The sequence below is a fragment of the Globicephala melas genome, chromosome 1 (assembly GCF_963455315.2).
Source record: "Globicephala melas chromosome 1, mGloMel1.2, whole genome shotgun sequence".
NCBI classification, from domain to species: Eukaryota; Metazoa; Chordata; class Mammalia; order Artiodactyla; family Delphinidae; genus Globicephala; species Globicephala melas.
Window position 1 is genome coordinate 150,197,666 of NC_083314.1, and position 23,524 is coordinate 150,221,189.

Sequence of the window (23,524 nt, forward strand, 5' to 3'; positions counted from 1 at the left end):
AGTTCAGTTTGACCCATCAGTGCTTGCATTGTTATAAACATGCTTATTACATATGCATTTCATAAGTTAAACACTGATGGAATATTTTAAGTCACAATTCTTCCTACAAGTCTCCCTCACTTAACACAGTAATAAATCATGATTACACACACACACACACACACACACACACACAACCATGGGCTCTAAAATGTGTCATTTTACGTGGCACAGAACAATTTTGCAAGTATGGGGATATAAGATGGACATTCCAGGACAGTTCTTTTTTAAACTGCCTAAGAAAACTGTTAAATGTATTCACAAACAGAAAATATCAATCAGGAAATCCTGAGACAAACAAAGGAAAAACAGAAAAGGGTTATACTAAGCTTGGGACAAGTACAGAAAAAAAAGAAAGAAACAGAGGCAGCTTAAGAGCTGTATCTTATTCTTCTTTTTTATCAGCCACAGCTCCCAGCATAATACTTCAACATAGTGGCCATATATATAAAATTAACTGAATAAAAATAATGAAAATAAGATATGCTGCAAAGAGGTAACAGACCAAGAAAAGAGAGCCCAGCTCTTTCAATCTGTTTTATGTGCCATAAAAAAACAGGAGGAGGGACCTCCCTAGTGGTGCAGTGGTTAAGACTCCACGCTCCCAATGCAGGGGGCCCAGGTTCGATCCCTGGTCAGGGAACTAGATCCCACATGCATGTCGCAACGAAGAGTTTGCATGCCACAGCTAAGGAGCCCGTGCACCGCAACTAAGGAGCCCACCTGCCACAACTAAGACCCAGCGCAACCAAATAAATAAATTAAATAAATATTAAAAAGAAGAAAAGGACTCAAGATTCAAAGAGGTAAGAATTAATTATATACTAGAAAAAAAACGGAGGACATGGCAGAAGCAATGCCATCCTCAGGGTAAAAAGCAAATAATGCCAGTTCTGGGGCAAATAGTGGTACAGGAAAAGATGGCTCAGTCTCAGGTGCTATGAAATGACCTAAAGTTAATTACACATAAAACAATCTTCAACTCCAACCATTAATGTAAATCTGGGGAGCTACCTTTGGCCATTTCCACAAGCCCTTCAAAGGCGGCTACCTTTGTCAGAGGCCCTCAAGGTAACCCCCAGGTCCAACAATATACTTGTACTCCTGACTAAAATTTATTACAGAAAAATGAAACAAAACAAAATCAGCAAAGGGAAAAGGGGCATGATGAAGTTCAGAGGAAACCAGAGGCACGCTTTCAAGAGTTCTCTCCCAGTGGAGATACACAGGACACATTCAATTCCTCCAGCAACAAATTTTGATAACACACATGGAATGCAATCTACCAGCGAAGTTCATCAGACTCAGTGCTCTAAGTTTTTATTGGAGCTGCTTACACAGGCACACTCTGCCTACTACATACCAAAATTCCAGGCCTCCAGGAAAGCAGGTATTCACATTGTTTGTACAGTCTAGACACAGTCAGTCACTCTCATCATTTAGGGAAAGCTTTATCAGTGTAAGAAACAGTTTACAGTTCAAGTTCCCAAATGCTAACCAATGGCCAATCTTGCATGCAGGCTTTTTCAAGGACAGCAGTCTCAGGCCTTGTTAAATCTTTTCTGCACGCTACTCTTTCTTAACATTCCCCTCTTTCAAGGTTACCAGTATGCACATATGCTTGAACCAGCCCTGTACTCTAGATATTCTAAGATAAGAAAAGACACACTGCAAAAATGCAGAATGACAACTCACTTGGAAGCTTAAAAAAAAAAAAAAAAAGACCTGAGTCATACACCATAAGTAGATAATTTTTAGAAAAAGTGATTTTCACCTAACGCTTGTGGACTCAACTATTACATACAAACATCAAATATTATGTTAGATAGCTGTTGCAGGGAGCAGTGAATGGGGGGAAATTTTTGTAAGAAACGAACCTTGCTGTCAAGAAGTATATAATCTAGTGATAGATGGGATCCTCTACCAAGATTCCCAGCAAATATTTACAAATGTTAACCCTATGAGAAAAAAGAAAATAGACATGTTCATGGAGAGGACTTTGAAAGCAATCTTCATAACCCTTACAGTAAAACAATTATTCAGAATTTTAGAGATTGTGTTAAAAACAATAAGAATATCAGAACACTCAAAACCGATTCATTTTGCAAATGTTTACAGAGAACCCACTACATGCTACGCTTTGTGCTATGCTCTGCAGTCCAGGTGTAAAGAGAAACACGTGCTCAAAGACTATCAGATGAGAGAAAATTTACACAATAATCATATCATCTAATATTTCCTAGAGTTTCCAAGCATTGTTCTAAGAACTTTCCATATACAAATTCATTTAATAATTAAGACAAAAAGAGAATAACTATTTTAGATAATTTTTATTTCCATTTTACAAAAGGGAAAGCATTACAGAGAACTTAAGTAATTTGTACAAAGCAAGCATCTTCTAATGGTGGCAACTAGTTTAAGCACTCAATCTTCATTCACACTCTTGGAGTCTACCACCTATATATAGTAATAAAGGTTGTATAAGGTTTAATTGTGGTACATATAAAGTTTAACAACTCTGTTCAAGATGAGGGAGTCACAGAAGACTTCACAATGGAGGGAATCATTGAACTGGATCTTAAAAGATGCACAGAAGTTGACTGAACAATCTAAGCAAAAGGAACAATATATGCAATTCCACATAAGGTTCCAAGAGTCATATCAAGTACTTTGATTTCCCATTTGAAAACAGAATTTGTTAAATGAAAAGTTTACAGAATAACTGCTATTTGCTACTATATATTATTTTTTAAAAGAACTTATATTTTTGCATACACAAACTTAAAATTAAGGTACAGTAAATGCTATATTTACATGTATTTTAATGAACCAGAGCACTGTAGAATGATGGAATTTCTGAACTACAAGAGATGGTTTCTGGGATGAAGACACTCTCAAAAACAGGTTTATGAAAAAAAAGAATTAGCAGTGCTTTGAATAAAACTGCAACATGATTTAACATAATTCATAGTCAAAACTATGTATAAATAAGCTTAATGTTTAAAATATTTGCAAGATGTACAGGATATCATCCATTCGCCCCTCCAGATCATTCACTGTACCCCAAATGCAGGCTCATTATGAACTATGTCAACAGGTTCCCTTGCCCTCTTCTGTCCAGATGGGTTCAGCCAATAGGTAGCACCAGCAAGAGGTCGGAGAAAGAACAGAGGGTAAGGGAGAGAGTGGAGGAGATTCATTCTCCTGGGTTGGTCGCTGCAGGGTTGTGTTAGGCAAGCTGCATCACACTACCACAAGTCATGCCAACTGTCAGGTCACTTTCTATACATAGGCTCCTCTGTCTGTCCAAGTTCCAAGGATCACTTCTTCCCCTCACCCTTTCAGGCCTAGGGTTGGTAACAGCACCAGGTTATTATTAAGGAGAAGGTACTATGTACATGTTGCCATTTCACTACATCCTGCCTATATCTCTTTATTATAATATCATAATTTGTTCTTTTTCCAGCCAAAATCATTTTATGTGGAATAAAATTAAATGTATTTTCAACTTATTTGCATACTCTAAAGACGAGAAAGTCTTTTTAACTCAAAGAGAAATTTTTATGTAATCAAAACCAAGTAAAACTTTCCCTATATGTAATCCTGATCAAAATCTTCAGTATCTGAATAGAGAAAATTGAGTATCAGTAAGTACAGCAAAAAAGTGTAAGTACAGCAGTACAACAGTAAGTACAGCAAAAAAGTGCAATTCAAATCACCCAACTTGCTAAAGACGTGCCTCTCCACTTACAAGTCTTGAAATAGACCTCAGAGTCAGACCTGGTTTTGAATCCGTACTCTGACATTCACCCACTATCCTACAGCAAAGTACTTAACTTTGTTTTGTTCATCGTTGTATTCTGAGCACCCAGTACAGTGATGATACATAGTGGGTACCTCATAAATATTTGTGGAATGAATGCACAAATTCATTCTGCAGACCTGAATTTCCTCACCTGTAAAAGAGGATAATTATGTCTACCTCACAAAAAGAAAATTTATGTTCCTGAGAAAATAAAGAAGAATATATGTAAAAAAAACCTAGGTACAGGGTCTAGTAAACATTAGTTCTCTATCCCAACTCAAATATCTCCAGGATTTCTATTTTGTTTACATGATAGAATGTACAAATATCAATACTTTGCAATCTTTCCTCGCACTGTTAATTACACTTATACATAGCAATATACGACATTAATGGTCTGATTAAAAGACTTTCCGTAAAAGATTTAAAACAAAAACAAAACAGAACAAAACCTGTAGCTATAACTTTTAACTGGTGATTTAATAACACCATCTTTCTTTCTTAATGAAAAACTTGCATAAACATTGTCATGTATGTCATGTATTCTAACCCTCAACAAATTCAATAAGATGTTTTTCAGTAGTCCTAATCAATCAACCAATTTATCTAAAAATTTTTTAAATTTTAAATGTTTTTTTAAATATGGAAGGGGGCTTCTCTGGTGGTCCAGTGGTTAAGACTCTGTGCTTCCAATGCAGGAGCATGGGTTCGATGCCTGGATGGGGAACTAAGATCCTACACGATGCGTGGTGTGGCCAAAATAAACAAACAATTAATTTAAAAATAAGATTAAATGATGAAAAAAATTTTTTTAAATATGGAAGCCACTATTTTTAAAATTGTACACCTTAAATTCTTTACAAATTATCAAAAAAGATATGATAAAAATGTTTACAAAATTCATCTCTGAATTTGTTCAGGCAAAATAATTAGCCTCTTCTTTTGCTTCTCACTTAAGGATGTTCTTGAGAACAAGCAACTAGGCTTCTAATATTCTTTTCAATCTCATGAAAATCTCCCAACTTTTATTTTAAAATCTCTTATGGGGCTTCCCTGGTGACGCAGTGGTTGAGAGTCCGCCTGCCGATGCAGGGGACACAAGTTCATGCCCCGGTCCGGGAAGATCCCACATGCCGCGGAGCGGCTGGGTCCGTGAGCCATGGCCACTGAGCCTGCGCATCCGGAGCCTGTGCTCCGCAACGGGAGAGGCCACGACAGTGAGAGGCCACGACAGTAAGAAGCCCGCGTACCTCAAAAAAAAAAAGAAAAAAAATCTCTTATGAAACATTATTCTCATACCTTTGAAAAGACACTAGGTGGCATTAGAAACACGTTCCTCTCGCAAAAAAGAAGAAACCAAGAGTGGAAAGGAGAGCAATTCTCAAGTTAATAGGCACTGAATGCACTTTTTTAAACCTAAACTCTTATAATTCTTACTAAACTGAACACTTCACTCTTTTATACTATTTGATAAAGTGAAAATTCTTCCCTCTTATGGCTTGTGCCTTTTATGTTCTAAGAAACCTTTGCCTCACCCAAAATCACAAAATTTTTCTCCAGTTTTCCTTTACATGTTTTATAATTTTAGCTCTTACATTTGGGTAATTATCCATTTCAAGTTAATTTTTGTATATAGCATGGGGTAAGGATCAAGGTTCATTTTTTTTTCCATGTAAACTGTTCCAGCACCATTTGCTGAAATGACTATTTTTTCCCCATTAAATTACCTTGCATATTTGTCTATTTCTGAACTTTCTATTCTGTTCCAATGATTTGTGTGTCTATCTTTACACTAATATCACAATGTCTTGATTACTGTACCCTTATAGACACTCATAAAATCAGGTGGGGCGATTCCTCCAACTTTGGCCTTTTTCAATATTGTTTTGGTTATTCTAGGCCCTTTGCATTTCAATATAAACTTGAAATCATCTTTTCACTTTCTGAAAAGTCCTGCTTGGGTTTTGATTGGAACTGGATTGAATCTATAGATCAATAGGAGAATTTATATCTTAATGTTATTGAGTCTTCCAATCCATTAACATATCATATTTTCCATTCATTTAAGTATTCTTTAATCTCTCTCAGTAATGTTTTGTAGTTTAAAATGTACTGGTCTTGCAAATAATTTTTTTTAATTTATCTTTAATTATTTCATATTTGTAAGCTATTATAAATAGTAATGATTTCTAAATTTCAATTTCATTGTTAGTATAGAGAAATACAGATGATTTTTGCACATTTTTATAAACATATTTTGATGTAAAACAGTGATAAGAAAATGAAAACATGAGCCACAGACAGGGAGAAATATTTAGAAAGTATATATCAAATATATAACTTGTATTCAGAATATACAAAGAACTCTTAAGACTCAATAATAAGAAGACAAACAACCTAAAATTTTTTAAAGGACAGAAGATTTGAACAGGTAATTCACCATAGAATACACACACACACACACACACACATACATACATGTCAAACAAGCACATAAAAAGCAATTCAACCTCATTAGTCATCAGGGATATGCAAATTAAAACCACAACGAGATATCCCTACACACCCATTAGACCAGCTAAAATTAAAATGATAATACCTAGTACTGAAAAGGATGTGGAACAACTGCTGGTGGAAATACAAAAATGCCAGTTCCTCATTGAGATAAGCATACACTTATCATACATCCCAGGAATCTCATTCCTAGGTATTTATCCAGCAAAAATGAAAGCCTAAGTCCACACAAATACTTGTACACAAACTTTCATAGCAGCTTTCTCCATAATAGGCAAAAACAAAAAACAATCCAAGGACTTCCCTGGTGGCGCAGTGGTTGAGAGTCCGCCTGCCGATGCAGGGGACACGGGTTCGTGCCCCGGTCCGGGAAGATCCCACATGCCGTGGAGCGGCTAGGCCTGTGAGCCATGGCTGCTGAGCCTGCATGTCCGGAGCCTGTGCTCCGCGACGGGAGAGGCCACAGCAGTGAGAGGCCCGTGTACCGCAAAAAAAAAAAAAAAAAAAAAACAATCCAAATGATCATCAAGTGGTGAATAAACAAAGTCTGACATACCCAGGCCAATGGAACACTTTCAGCAATAAAAAGGAACTACTGATACTCAAAACAGCGTGGATGAATCTCAAAACCATTATGCTAAGTGAAAGAAGTCAAACGCAAAATATTACATACTGTATGATTCCATTTATATGAAATTCTGGAAAAGACAAAAAAAACCACAGTGACATAAAACAGGTCAATGGTTGCCAAGGGCTGGGACTCAGGAAAGAACAAACTGCAAAGGGATACAAGGGAACATTTTGAAAACTCATCAAATTGCACACTTAAAATGGGTGAACTTTATTCTATGAAAATTATACCTCAATAAACCTAATTAAGAGATAAATAGAGAGATCTCCAACTTTCACAGTAGAAAAGGCAAAAAGTTACAGCTGCAGAAAGGTAAGCCTGAAAGGGGAAGTTGCTGAGTTTGGAATCTCTGTAACACAGAAGTAGGCAAAACAAATATCCATGGTGTTTCTTTTTGAACTCATATGTCAAAATTAAAGAATAATCATAAGAGTTAAGAAGTATGGGAAAAGGTTGTAAGTAGTATCTTGGATTTTTAATTCCTTCAAAGGCATACCCCAAATATGTCACTTCGAAAAAGTTCTGAAATATTACTATGTTAAAAATACAATAATAGGGAATTCCCTGGCAGTCCAGTGGTTAGGATTCCATGCTTCCACTGTAAGAGGCACAGGCTCAATCCCTGCTTGGGGAACTAAGATCCCACATGCTGCGCAGCACAGCCAAAAAAAAAAAATCCCCACACAATAATACTCAAAGCCACAATGAGATACCACTTAATACCCACTAGGATAGCTATAATTTTAAAAAAACAAAAAACAACAAAAACAGAAAATAAAATGTATTGGCGGGGCTTCCCTGGTAGTGCAGTGGTTAAGAATCCACCTGCCAATGTAGAGGACACAGGTTCAAGCCCTGCTCCAGGAAGATCCCACATGCCACAGAGCAACTAAGCCCATGAGACACAACTACTGAGCCTGCGCTCTAGAGCCCACAAGCCACAACTACTGAAGCCCACGAGCCACAACTAATGAAGCCCGTGCACCTAGAATCAGTTCTCCACAAGAGACGCCACCGCAATGAGACGCCCAGGCACCACAACGAAGAGTAGCCCCTGCTCACCACAACTAAAGAAAGACTGCACACAGCAACGAAGACCAAATGCAGCCGTTAATTAATTAATTAATTTTAAAAAATAAAAAATAAAATGTTTTGGCAAATATATAGAAAAAATGGAACCCTCACACACTGTAGATAGGGATGCCAAATGATGCATCCACTGTGGAAAACAGCTTATTGGTTCCTCAAAAAACTAAACAGAATTACCATACGACTCAGCAATTCTGCTCCCAGGAAGGAAGGTATATACTCCAAAGAACTGAAACCAGGAACTCAAAGAAATACTTGAACATGAATGCTCACAGTAACATTATTCACAATAACCAAAAGGTGGAAACAACCCAAATGTCCATCAACTGATGAATGGATAAACACAATGTGGTATATCCATTCGATGGGATCATATTCAGCCATAAAAAGGAACAAAGTACTGATACATGCTACAATATGGATAAACCTCAAAAACATTATGCTAAATAAAAGAAGCCAGACACAGATCACATACCATGTGATTCCATTCATAAGAAATATCCAAAATAGGTAATCCATGGAGACAGAATACAGATTGGTAGTTACCAGGGCTGGGATGAAGTTAAAATGGACAGTGACTGCTTAATGGATAAAGGTTTTCCTTTTACAGTGACGAAAATGTCTTGGAACTTGACTTTAATTCAAATTTCAATCCAGTTTTGAGCTTTGGGCTTTTCAAAGGTTACTTTTCTCTCTGTTAAACCTCATTTTCCTGGTTCTTCTTGAACCATCATTTCTGTTTGTAAGGCTCTGACTGAATTTAACATTCAACATGTCATCAGCATGGGATACTGATGCATACGTGATAAGCAATTTCTTCAGTGTCTTTATCCAAGATATTGATTAAAATGAATTAAGACAAGGACAAGAATAGAGGTCTGTGTGACATCATTTCAGGCTGGTACTGACACATTAAATCAACCTTTTTTTTTTTTTTTTTTTTTTTTTTTTGCGGTACGTGGGCCTCTCACTGTTGTGGCCTCTCCCGTTGCAGAGCACAGGCTCCGGACGCGCAGGCTCAGCGGCCATGGCTCACGGGCCTAGCCGCTCTGCGGCATGTGGGATCTTCCCAAACCGGGGCACAAACCCGTGTCCCCTGCATCGGCAGGCGGACTCTCAACCACTGTGCCACCAGGGAAGCCCAAATCAACCTTCTTTTGTGGACATTATACTTCAAACAAGTATTAATCCAACCAGCTATAACATTAGTGAAGGTATTCCAAAAGTGCTTTACTCCTTCAGTAAGTAATTATACATTGCCTACTATGTAGGAGATACAATGCTACATGTCAACTAGGAACATGAGGATGCAAAGAGCCATTCCTTGCAAGTGATCAGTCCTATAAAGGCATCATTCCTATGAAGGCCATGTCTGCCAATAAAGTAAAGAAAGAATCCCAAAAGTATATTTGGAGAATTAGTCAAACACTATCAATTAAAAGATTCCTGGGATTTACAGCCCTCCTATTAAAATGTCAATATTTGGTACAATTCACTGGTTAGGTCAACCTATAGTCTATGGACTATATATGGACTATATATTAACAACAAGAATACGTTATAGGACAGATTTTTCAGAAATGCCACAGCCAGAAGCTGGGGTGGCATCAAGGTATATTCAGTGTAAAGTAAGTCAAAGCAGGAAAAGTATTCGACACTATCAAATGTGCCACCAAACATAAAATACCAACTGGAAATCCTTGAGTAGGAGAATGAAAAAGGAGGAACTAGCTGAGGTTACTGTAAGTAAGCAAATAGCTCAGGAAAGAAAGGCACAGGAGGAAACAAAAGGCAGATCCCTGGGAGGAAAGAAGTAACTGGATTCAGGTCTAAAGAAGTAATGATTTTACAAATCCGTATATAAAAAAGACAAATAACCCAGTTTTTTAAATGGGCAGAGTCTGAATAGACATTTCTTCAAAGAAGACATACAAAGGGCAAATAATCACATGAAAAGATGATCAATGTCATTAGTCATTAGGAAAACACAAACCAAAACCACAGATACCACTTCAGACCCACTAGGATAGCTAAAATCAAAGACAAATAATAGCAAATGTTGATGACAATGTGAAGAAACCAAAAATCTCATACACTGCAGTTTATCAAACACTGCTACATTTAAACAATTACCATACGACCCAGCAATTCCACTCACAAGAAAAATGAAAACTGTCCATGTGAAAATTGTAAACAAATGTTCATAGCAGCATTATTCATAATAGTCTAAAGGAAGAAACAACCCAAATGTCCATCCACTGACAAACAGATAGACAAAACATGGCATATCCATACAACGGAATATTATTCAGGAGTAAAAAGGAATGACATACTAATACATGCTACACAATGGATGGACCTTGAAAACATCGTCCTAAGTGAAAGAAGCTAGTTACAAAAGGTCACATAGTATAAGGCTCAATTTATATGAAATGTACAGTACAGGTAAATCTATGGAGGCAGGAAGTATATTAATGGTTACATAAGGCTAAGGAGATGTGAAAATATGAAGGTGATAGCTAAAGGGTATAGGAATTCTTTCTGAAATGATGAAAATGTTCTAAAATTGACTCCAGTAATGGCTGCATGTATCTATGAATATACTAAAAATCACTGAATTGTACGGTTTAAATGAGTGAATTTTATCATATGTGAATTATGTCTCAATAAGCTTTAAAAAAAATTAATTCAGGAATATTCTACTTCAGTTGGCCTAAGCTAGGAATTCAGCAAACTCAGTCCAAGAATTTCCTCTGCAACAAACCACCTTAAAATGAAACATTCAGCTTTACCTTAGTGGCAGTAGTTCTCAAAAGAGTGCATCTAGAAGTAGGTATAATGCTTTAAAGAAAATACGGATGCCTGGGACCACCCCAGACCCACTGGATCAAAATCTCTATGACGGTACATGGATTTTTTTTTTTTTTTTAAGTTCCAGATGTTAAAGAGGGGAGAGATGGGGCTTTAATAGACATGCTGAAAACAAGTAGGGAAATTTGAATATGGTTTTTATATTAAATTGATATTAAACTTCTTGGATCTGACAATACAGGTGACCCTTGAACAATGCAGGGGTTAGAGGTGCTGACATCTCCCAAACCCTCCCCACCCCTCCATGCAGTGGAAAATCTAAGTATAAACTTACAGTTGGCCCTCCCTATCTACAGTTCTGCATCCCAGGATTCAACCAATCATGGATCCTATAGTACTAGCATTTACTATTGGGAAAAATCCACATATAAGTGGGCCCACCCAGTTCAAACCAGTGGTGTTCAAGGGTCCGCTATATATTGTGGTTATTTAGGAGACTGTCCTTGATGTTAGGAGAAATACTTAAGAGGGAGGTAGCATAACGTCTGTTACTTCCTTTGAAATCTTCAGGAAAAAAATATATACATACACACAGATTAAACAAAATGTGGCAAAATATAAAGTTACAACGAAATTGGTCAATCTAAGCAAGTTTAATTGGGTATACACTGTACCATTCTTTCCATTTTTCTGTAGGTTTGGTATTTTCAAGATAAAAAGTTGGGGGCTTCCTGGGTGGCACAGTGGTTAAGAATCCGCCTGCCAATGCAGGGGACATGGGTTCGAGCCCTGGTCCGGGAAGATCCCACGTGCCACAGAGCAACTAAGCCCATGCACCACAACTACTGAGGCTGCATTCTAAAGCCCACGTGCCACAACTACTGAGCCCGCATGCTGCACATACTTAAGCCCGCGCACCTACAGCCCGTGTTCCACAACAAGAGAAGCCACCGCAATGAGAAGCCCGCGCACCGCAATGAAGAGCAGCCCCTGCTCACCGCAACTAGAGAAAAGCCCACACGCAGCAACAAAGACCCAACGCAGCCAAAAATAAAATAAATAAATAAATAAATAAGATAAAAAGTTGGGGAAGTTCCACAAATGACCCTGATGGTCCCTGTGGCCTAAAAGTCACAGACTTCTTCCCCTATCCCCATTTCCCAGGATGGACAAATGGACAAAACTTTCTACTCCCTATGTGCCAACCCAAAAGATTTATGGTCCCAAAGAGTAGATAAGATTATTTTAACGGGAACAAGCTTCTGTTATTGTATCCTGAAAATTACTGTGTGCCTTGTCCTACATTTAGAGGTAAGAGTGTGAGATCAGCAGAAAGTTAACGGGTCCCCTAAGTAAAGAGGCAGGGCCACTGAGGGTAAAAGGGTACAAGATGCAATAATAGGCAGAAAACAACCTGCCCAGACTACACAGTGTAACCTCTGTTAGGTCCTGTCTACTATACAAAGTCTAGACAAAGAAAAGTCTCATTCTTTTCACCCAGTATATACTGAACTGCCTACTATGTGCAAAACATGTTCCCTATCTTCATGTACTAAATATGTATACCACAGAGCTGTACACAGAAGCAACACAACTTCACAAGATTTAGAATCATTTCTATAAGAAAGCTCCTTCTCAGGAAATTTATTCATTAAAGTTAGAATCATATTGAGTCTTCTTCTTGACTCTCATTATATAATCAGTACCAGTGACAGCATGAGAGCAATCAGAATACAGTCTATTAAATTCCATTCTTTCCCATAATTCACTTTGAGAAATGAAACTAGCCAAACCCTAAAAAGGAAAATAATAGATGCAATAATGACGAATGACAACCAAGAATTTGTTCATGGAGCAAGGGACCATCTGTACTAACACTTACCAAACCAGCAGTCAGAGAAGGCGCAGACTGTCCGAGGGTCTGATTCCTCATTCGAACCAGGTTTGATGCTTCTCCTGAAGACTGCCAAGTCACCTGTCCCACACTGCTATGTACACTGCCAGACAAGGGGAGCAGCTGCTTACCTTCAACAACAAGGTTTGGAAAATTAACAAATTATTAATTAACAAATGAAAAAATACAATGATATCAACTGGATTACAAGTACATTGATCCAGGGACTTCCCTGGTGGTCCAGTGGTTAAGACTCCACCCTCCCAATTCCGGGGGCCCAGGTTCGATCCCCGGTCAGGGAACTAGATCCCACATGCTGCAACTAAGACCCAGCACAGCCAAATAAATAAATATATATATATATATTTTTTTTTTTTTAAGTACTTTGATCCAAAACAAAGTGAAGTCCCTCCACATCCATTTTAGAATCTGCAGCCCTCTAAAAATTCCAACTATATTGGTGGTGGTGAGAAATGCCAAGTAGAATACTGAACTGAGTTGATGACTATTTTAAATTCTCTGTAGGGACTTCCCTGGTGGTGCAACGGGTAAGACTCCACACTTCCAAAGCACGGGGCCCGGGTTCAATCCCTGGCCAGGGAACTCTGCATGCATGCCGCAACTAAGACCTGGCGCAGCCAAAATAAATTAAATAAATATTAAAAAAAATAAATTCTCTGTAATATCCACCATCATGCCAGGGCCCAACCCTGACACCCAACCTAGCAGGCTAGGAGTTTTCTAGTCCCTTCCATCCCACCTAGTTTCTCACCAACTCAATGCAATAAGAGTGGAGCTGACAGCTTTTCCTAGACAAATTTGGCCCTTAGGTTTCCAGAAGACAAACACTGAATATATACTATTCTTGCCAGGCTCCATGTGTTCAGTCCAGGTTGACCAACTGCCTTAATCCCACTGAGAGACTACAAGAAAATCACTTATAAAGACTAAGCATCTAGAATTACAATGACTTTCTACCTGAGGTTCAAGTCCCATTTCAACTCCCCTCACACCATTCTCACGTTGCTGCTAGTGATCTAATCAGAACAAACATGGTCAGGTCATTCCCTTCTCATGACTCCCTACTGTTTAAAGAATTAAGCCACACTTTTTGCTTGTTTTGTTTTGGTTTTTTGTTTTTGGCGGCGCCACACAGCATGTGGGATCTTAGTTCCCTAATCAGCAATGGAACCTGCGCCCCCTGCAGGGGAAGGGCGGAGTCTTAACCACTGGACCACCAGGGAAGTCCTAAGCCACACTTTTTTTTTTAAATTTATTTATTTATTTATTTATTTTGGCTGAGTTGGGTCTTCATTGCTGCGCACAGGCTTTCTCTAGTTGCGGCGAGTGGGGGCTACTCATTGCGGTGGCTTCTCTTGTTGTGGAGCACGGGTTCTAGGTGCACGGGCTTCAGTAGTTGTGGCACGCAGGTTCAGTACCTGTGGTTCGCGGGCTCCAGAGTGCAGGCTCAGTTGTGGCACACGGGCTTGGTTTCTCCTTGGCATGTGGGATATTCCTGGACCAGGGCTCGAACCTGTGTCCTCTGCACTGGCAGGAGGATTCTTAACCACTGAGCCACCAGTGAAGTCCCCTAAGCCACACTTTTAAAACACTAAAAAACACTAAAAAGATCCTCCGTAAATCCAGATTATCTTCCTGGCCTGATCTCCTTCCACTCTTTCCAAACCCATTCACTCATTCAACTTAAATATTCTGCCCTGCATATTCAGCAGGCTTTATCTTGATCATCAATTCACTTGAAAACCCTTCTTTTTCCTGGCAAAATCCTATTTGTCATGGAAATACCCACTTTATAAAGAGGTATGAGCAAAAGGAGGTTTGGGTTTTGTTTTTGCTATAACATATCCTTTTACTGCAAACAAAGTGTGATGCAACTTATTTGCAGGGCAATTTAGCAAAACCTATTATAATTTTAATTTGAGTATGCTTGGACCCAGCATTCCACTTATAGGAATGTAAAGAAAAAAAAGTAGACCAGAACGTCTCCCTAGCAATGCTCATCATAATAAAATTGTAAATAAGATAAATGATCATTACCAGTTAATTATAATCTTCACGTAATGACATACTGAACCCGTTAAAAATAATGAGGCAGCTGAACATGTAGTCAAGAGAAAAATGTTCAACATTTCCTGTTAAGTGAAAATAGCAGAAAGGAAGCATATAGGGACTTCCCTGGCGGACCAATGGTTAAGACTTCACGCTTCTACCACAGGGGGCACGGGTTCAATCTCTGGTCGGGGAACTGAGATCCCACATGCCACACAGTGCGGCCAAAATGTAATAAAAATTAAAAATAAAAAGAATTTTTTTAGGGGCTTCCCTGGTGGCGCAGTGGTTGAGAGTCCGCCTGCCTTTGCAGGGCATACGGGTTCGTGCCCCGGTCCGGGAGGATCCCACATGCCGCAGAGCGGCTGGGCCCATGAGCCATGGCCGCTGAGCCTGTGCATCCAGAGCCTGTGCTCTGCAACGGGAGAGGCCACAACAGTGAGAGGCCCGCGTACCACAAAAAAAAAAAAAAAAAAATTTTTTTAAAAAGGAAGCATATAGCTTATGATTCCAATGTTCATTTTTAAAATAAAGCTTATATATATTTATATAAGATTTTAAATGTATATTTAAATATAATGGAGTATATATAAATGGTTTGAAGGGAGGGAAAATAGAAGAAAGTAAAGATTAAGAAGGACACTTCACTTTTGACATGATGCACGTTATTGTACTCAAATTTTTTATAACTGGCATATTTTACATTTTTGATCAGGAACACACAATTTAAAAAAATCTAGTTATCTTTCAAGTCTGCTCTCAAATGCATGCTTTAATGAGAAGTCTTTCCATAAAATGCTCCACAAAAAATAATAATGGTTCTGTACTCAAAACTTCCACAAGCCCAGAGCAGAGCCTGCCTGGTTTCTTTTCTTCCTTCTCCAAATGTTGCCAAGCTCTCCAGGCGATCTGCCTATAGATGAGGATCTATATAACCTAAAGGAAAGCTAGTTTGTTAACTTTCCCCATCCACGTATACAAAGGCTAGTATCACTCTATCTCCCTTCAAAATAAGGGCCTGCTAGGGAAAGAGGCTTATACAACAGCAGAAGAAACCCATTTGGACATCTACTGGTCAGGGCTTGAAGCATACCAAGAACTGCCAAGAATCTGAGGAACACAAACAACTTAAAAACAGAAGGAACAATATGAACAAATGGAGCAACTAGCCCTTTAGTAAACAAATAACTCAGAAAAAAAGAAAACTTCTTAAAAATTCTAATTATTATTCTTACAATAATTTGAGGATATTTTTAAGAAATATTCCCAGTTAAAGATGGCTGACGGAGCACATACTTGTATTTTTGTCCCCCAGGAAACTCCATTAAATGAGAATAAAGAGGGAATTCCCTGGCGGTCCGGTGGTTAGGACCCAGCACTCTCACTGCCAGGGGCCCGGCTTCAATCCCTGGTCAGGGAACTAAGATCCAGCAAAATGGCCACATGGCGCCACACGGCCAAAAAAAAGAGAGAGAGAATAAAAACAAAATAAATAAACAAATAAAGGCTACCACCAGAGAGAGAAAGAGAGACAGAGACAGACACATAGACACTCTACGAGAGAATGAACAAAATTTGGGGAAAATCTAAAGCATATAGATGAATCATAACCAATGGAACTGGGCAAAGAAAGGCATGAGGTATAATAAGCTTAGTGGAGCTTGTAATTAAATGGGGCATCAGGCTGCCCTGCAAAATCTCAGGTAAGTTCAGTACTCAGTACTTAGATACCTAAGAGGACATAAAGTAAGACATAAGGCTGAAATCAGAGTAACTGAAAATCTGTAGACAGAACAGTCAAACACAACCACATTCCCACATTGCACCACCCAGTAGCCAGACAATTACCTCACAGGATAAAAGGGATTTATTAGCATCTCAGAGCAAAGCAATGGATTCTGGTTGTTAGGTGCTCAAAAGAAAAAAAGTTGATTCAGAAACAAAAGAAAACTTAAAAAAGAAAATTTTAATCCAAAAATAAAAAATCTATTTACTCATAGAGAATTAGAAGATAAATACATCCTTAAAAGAAGAGCAGAATGCTATGGGAAAAAAACAAACAAGAAATAGCTCTATGTGATTAAATACATGACTGACAAAATAAAATTTCAATAGAAGAGTGAGAAGAGAAAGCCAAGGGAACAGCCCTGAAAAGGTACCAAAATAAAAAGAAACTGAAAACTGTTTACAGTAGGCCAAGGAATGTAATAGGATTACATTTGCTTCTTCAACTAAAGTCAAATGGATTCTCTTTCTTCCATACTCTATTGATTGCTTAAAACTATGCCACATTTTAATTGCTTCCTATTTGGGCATGATGTCCTTGTATTAATTTTTCCCTTTGAATTTTTTAAGACTTTTCTATGGATGAGGTGGGGAGGCACTATGGGCTTTGGAATGAGTTTTGGAAATAAGAGAAAAAAGAAAATAAAAAGAAGCAAAGTTTGTGAAGTCTACAGAAGTAAGCAGAGAGCACAAATCATATTGAAAGGGAATAACCAGTGATAATGGTCAACTAGGAAATACCCAGCAGGTTCAGGAGGTTAGCATTCAGAAATGCCATGAGGAAACAGGGAAACAGTAAAGAAAGGAAGACAGCCTTACCCACAAGTGCTCTACATAACACTATTACAACAGAAGAAGGGGTCAAGATGCCAAGTCAGTTGATATACCCTTAAATATTGACAAAACAGTCACACAACTCTGGGGGTTTTTTTGTTTTTTTGTTTTTTGGCTGCATTGGGTCTTCGTTGCTGCGTGTGGGCTTTCTTTAGTTGCGGCGAGCGGAGGCTACTCTTCGTTGCAGTGCACCGGCTTCTCACTGCGGTGGCTTCTCTTATTGCGGAGCACCAGCTCTAGGCACACGGGCTTCAGTAGTTGTGGCACGCAGGCTCTGTAGTTGTGGTTCGCAGGCTCTAGAGCACAGGCTCAGTAGTTGTGGTACATGGGCTTAGTTGCTCTGCAGCATGTGGGATCCTCCCGGACCAGGGCTCGAACCCATGTCCCCTGCATTGGCAGGCGGATTCTTAACCACTGTGCCACCAGGGAAGTCCCATTCCCACAATTGTTAAAAGAAAACAAAATTAGATACTTACCTGAAAAAGAACTGGCCGGGCTTCCTCTCCGTAACTTAGAGTCATCCTGACTAAGTTGTCGTTGAAGTTTAGCTTTTCCAGTGGATGAAAATATGTCAGGATTACTGAGCTTCCTGAAGAGCAGGGGACTAAGTCCAGTTATCACATCCTTCAAAGTGAAAGAAGTAAAACATAAGCCTTTAATGTCTTTTCTGAAAGTATAAGAACTAACTTTATATTAAATATCTCTACAACATCCATTACAGTTAAAAAGTGCCAACATTTTATATTTCCTGTTCAACAGCTAAAGCCAGAAACAAATTTCTTAGTGACAGCTGTTTGGGTATGCTGTGAATGATGTGGGACATTGAGTATAAAATGCCAAAGGAAAAATAGGGGATGAGATTCACAAGGTGACACAATAAGGCACTTTGACAGGATATATTATCCATAATGAGTACATGTCTAATTATGTTTATTTACTTTTCTCCATTTACTCACACTCTTCCTGTATCTAGTAAAGAAAAGTATATTTTAGTTTTTAAAAAATCGTAAATAATAGACCTTCCTTTACCTGTCATACAAAGTTAGAAATACCCCTAACATTCAATTAATGCTAAAGTAAAACTCAGAGCCTTCTTTATGTCTATAATAGGAGCTGAACTCATGTCTTCAATGAAAAATTATAATAGTACAATGGAGGATATACAGACAATATGAAGCATTGACAGTGCCTTCCCATTGCCTTTATTTTAGTCTAACCCATCCCACCCCATCCCAATGCCACTTCCTCCTCACTCAGTAAGCATCATCAAGATGCAGACATTTTAAAGCAAACACCCACCTAATTAGCAGCATTAATGAGAAAATATTCTGGGTAAAAAAATAAAAAATAAGGCAAATGAGGCCTATCTTTTATATTTCAGTGAAGGAAGCTACAACAAACACAGATAAGTAGCACATCAATCTGACCTGGACAGTACAAAGACAAAATGAGAAGCATAAGGAGAAATAAATAACTGAAATCTATGTTACCTGCCATTTGAAAAACAAGACACAAGCAACTAGTACCATAGCAATAAAGCCACAGGGGGGTGGGAAATAAATGGAAAAATGCCTGCCTCCTTGAGAAAAGATTTTTTTTAAAGCCTCTAGAGGGGACTTCCCTGGTGGGACAGTGGTTAAGACTCTGTGCTCCCAATACAGGGGGCCCAGGTTCGATCTCTAGTCAGGGAACTAGATCCCACATGTATGCCGCTACTGAGAGCTCACATGCCACAACTAAGGGGCCAGCGAGCTGCAACTAAGGAGCCAACGTGCCACAACTAAGAGTCAGTGAGCCACCACTAAGGAGTCCACCTGCCGCAACTAAGACCCAGCGCAACCAAATAAATAATTTAAAAATAAATAAATAAAGCCTCTAGGGTCATATACTGTGACCGGTGAGTTCACACACAGGAAAGTACAAACATTGCTTAGTGGTGGCCATCCAGAATATAATTTACAAATACCCCAGGATAAAAAGAAGAGTGAAGTTGATGAAAAATAACTGAAGAGAAAAGGAAAAAGGTTTTTTTCATTTGTTTTGGGGGTTTTTTTTTTTTGGCCGCATAGCATGGCTTGTGGGATTTTAGTTCTCCAACCAGGGACTGAACCTGGGCCCTCGACAGTGAGAGCACAGAATGCTAACCACTGGACCACCAGGGAATTCCCGAGGAAAAAGTATTTTTAAAATTGGTAGTAAATGAGACTTCCCTGGTGGTCCAGTGGTTAAGACTCCACGCTCCTAGTGCAGGGTACACGGGTTCAATCCCTGGTCAGGGAACTAAATCCCGCATGCCGCACCTAAGATCCCGCATGTCGCAACTAAAAGATCCAGTAGGCCACAACAAAGATCTCGCACGCAGCAACAAAGATCCCACGTGCCGCAACTAAGACCCAGCATAGCCAAATGAATAAATAAATAAAAATATTTTTTTAAAAAATTGGTAGTAAATGGATAAAAGGATAAAGGGGGATATTTAGGCACTGTACCATTAAATCTACTGATGTGCCCATCCAACTCTAACAGGAATGAGCAGGGAGAAAGGAGAATTGGAAGGAGTAGTCAATGCGAAAAGAGAAGGCAGCAAGGGAACAGCCTATATTCCCACCAACTGGTGTATCGAGGATGAAACAGTACCTATGCATCAAGTAGAAACCATGAAGAAAGCAGGGTCTGGGCACTAATGCTGGTAACCCACCAAAAAGGGCTGGCCATTCACAGAAGCAACACCCCAGTAAGCAGCTTTGGGTGGAGGGAAGTGAGAAGGCCTTGTAAGATATCATGCTGAAGGAATATCCTATGTGAAGGCAATATGGAAAGAAAAGTATCCCAAAAATACCTTACAAATGAGCTACTTGAGAGAGCCAGCACTTGGATGCCTGCTACACTGTATGGATGAACAGTTAGTCTTAGCCACAAAAGGATCGACAACCGATAGGACGAGATCAGCACCAGTTAAAAGAAAGTTGTGGCTCATGGGCTCTAGGGCACAGGCTCAGTAGTTGTGGCTTATGGGCTCTAGAGCACAGGCTCAGTAGTTGTGGCGCAGGGGCTTAGTCGCTCCGCAGCATGTGGGATCTTCCTGGACCAGGAATTGAACCTGTGTCCCCTGCACTGGCAGGCGGATTCTTAATCACTACGCCACCAGGGAAGTCCCAAAAGAAAGTCATATCCTTTTCAATCTCCCTATTCCCTATCATAACATACCAAAGTAAAGAAGCCAGAAAACAGAGGAGAGGAATAATGAAAGCAGATCATGCACCTTCTTATTCCAAGTCTCCCCTGTCAAAACTTTGCAAAGGGAAGGAAATATAAATGGGAAATGAAATTTAACTTTTAAATCAGGACGTCTTTTTAACTTTTACTTAAGTATATTACTCATTTCAGAAAAGTACATATACCTAAGCATATAACTCAATAAATTTTGCAAGTTAAACATATCCATGGAACCAGCATCAAGATTAAAAAAAAAAAGACATAACCAAGCATTCCAGAAAGCCCCCTGTGCACCCTTCTAGTCACTACACTATCCCTCCAGGGTAACTACTATCCAGGCTTCGAACAGAATATTAGATAAATGGAATCACTCTGTACGAACTGTTCTGTATCTTGCTTCTCTTGCTCAGCTAGACTGCACTTTTTAAAACAGCAGAACATTACTGAATTTACCAAAGAATTCATTAAAAGACAGGAAAAGAGAATGAAGCAAATAAAATAGAACCACACATAGCCCAAGAAAGAAAAAGGGCATGGGAAGAGGAACTTCCTTTCTAACTTCCAAACTAATTTGCTTCTTGCAGTTTTCTAGTTCCCATTTCTAGTCACTTATGAGAGATCCAGCCAAACCACATGTTTTCAGATTCAACGGCATACCACTGTACCCTTATAGTAAGCTCCCCCTTTCTGCTTAAATTGGATCAAATTTCTATCTGGTTCCTATCATTTCTACACTCAAATGATTCTTCAGCAAAATAGGGAGTTAAGGAGGGGAAGGAGCCTAGGATGACTTCCAGGTTTCTGGCTTGGATAGAATCCCAGGGAATATAGCAAGAGAAACAAGGTTACAAATAAAATACTATTATGGCAATATTAACATAACTACAAATTGCAGTACTCTTCCAATAACTATTAGGGAAACTATAAACATTTAACGTGAAAGAAATAAAACAAAGAAGACATGAATAACTCTCTTCAACTACAAGAGAGCTATCTCCTCTGTTATAGGAGAGTAAACTTCTTACTTCAGAGGCCAGTTTGATATACTGGATAAAAATAACAGAAGGAGAAGTAGGTTTAATTATAGGAAGAACCATCTAACAGTGAAAAAAGGCCGTCTTAAAGGGAATGGACTGTGCCCCTAGGATACTGAAAAAGTAAGGTGAAAGTTGACCTAAGCAGTGACTCTCAAAATGTGGTCCCCAGACCAGCAGCATCAGCATCACCTGTGAACTTGTTAGAAAGGCAAATTCTAGGGCCCCACCCCAGATCTACTAAATAGGAAATTCTGGGGGAGGGTAGCAGCAATCCGTGTTTTAACAAGCCCTCTAAGTGACTGTGAAGCACACTAAAGTTTGAGAACCACGAGACTAAATAAAAACTTTCAATATGATGCCATCAACACAAATATATGTTGACCAATTGTGAGGATCGTGTCACAAATTATTTGAAATTGACTTAAAGTACTCAAGTTTGCAATCAGTATACTCTCTTAATTAAATGAAAGCAGGTTCTTGGTAAATACTATCAATGAAATAAAGTCAGTTCGCTTATGTTACATTCTTTCTTAAGTGAGATTTTTTAAAAGGCAGAATTACAGCCTGCATGCCAGAAATTACATATAATGTGTATTTATCTATCATAACAATAACATATCTAATATATGACATATAAATTTCAACTGTCAAAAAAAAAGGTTGAAAATTGCCTGACTACACAATTTCTACATGCTCCTTCCAACTCTAAGAGCTTATTGCTTTCTCTTTTAATTCAGAGTACTAAGTTGTGGCTATTTTGCCTATTGCTCTGGGAGTCCTCACAGAGAGTCCTCCCTCTCTTGGTCAGAACCATCTCCCTCCTCCACAATATCAAAGCAAATCTCAGGCTAACTTTACCCACAAGGATAGCGTTGTGTTTACACTGTGTCATGCTACTAAGGATAGGATTAGAAGTAAGCAAAGGATTCACAGCTGAAAACAGAAGTCTACACACTAAAAACTTGTCTATCAGGCTAAGAACCTGGGCTCTCAATAGGAGTTGTCTTATCCCATATGAATGGAAATTCAGTAGGTGAAGAAAAATCCATACCCTATGGCAGAGTCTTCCTGACCTACCTTGCCAAGAGTCAAACCCAGGTGCCATACTACTCAAAGTACATTCTCTTAATCCTTATCAAAAAACCTTTGCTTGATATGTACATGCGAAAAAAAAGAACCCTGACCCATACCTCAGGCATATCAAAGACAACATATATAAAAATTAACTCTAAGTGGATCATGAGTCTAACTATAAAACCTAAAAGTATAAACCTTCAGAAGAAAATACAAGAGTAAATTTTTATACTTTTGAGTTAGATAGCATTCTTAGATAACACACAAAGCAGAAGTTTAAAAAGAACAAATTTATAAATAGACTTCAACAAATTTTAAAACTACTACTCTTCAAAAGATACTGTTAAAAAATGAAAACAAATCACACAGGAGGAAGAATATTTGCAAAACACATCTGAGAAAGACTGGCATTCAGTATATATAAAGATCTTTCACAATTCAATAATAAGAAAACACACAAGCTAATAAAAAAACATGAGCAAGGGGCTTCCCTGGTGGCGCAGTGGTAGACAGTCCACCTGCCGATGCAAGGGACATGGGTTCATGCCCCAGTCTGGGAAGATCCCGCATGCCGCGGAGTGGCTGGGCCTGTGAGCCATGGCCGCTGAGCCTGCACGTCCGGAGCCTGTGCTCCGCAACGGGAGAGGCCACAACAGTGAGAGGCCCGCATACCGTGCAAAAAAAGACATTTCAGCAAAGAAGAGGCAAATATGGCAAATGAACAC

The 23,524-nt window shown here is 38.8% G+C and overlaps 1 protein-coding gene across 7 annotated transcripts in view; it reads right to left on the minus strand.

The window, feature by feature from the left end:
- Positions 1-23,524, minus strand: part of MAST2 (microtubule associated serine/threonine kinase 2) — a 199,598-nt gene that overhangs the window by 152,506 nt on the left and 23,568 nt on the right. For all 7 annotated transcript variants that reach the window (XM_030870005.2, XM_060306021.1, XM_030870006.2 and 4 more), the window contains exons 2-3: positions 17,949-18,096; positions 12,772-12,914 (exon numbers count right to left, since the gene is read on the minus strand). In XM_030870005.2, coding sequence (XP_030725865.1) covers positions 12,772-12,914; positions 17,949-18,096 — 291 coding nt within the window. The remainder of the gene's footprint in view (positions 1-12,771; positions 12,915-17,948; positions 18,097-23,524) is intronic.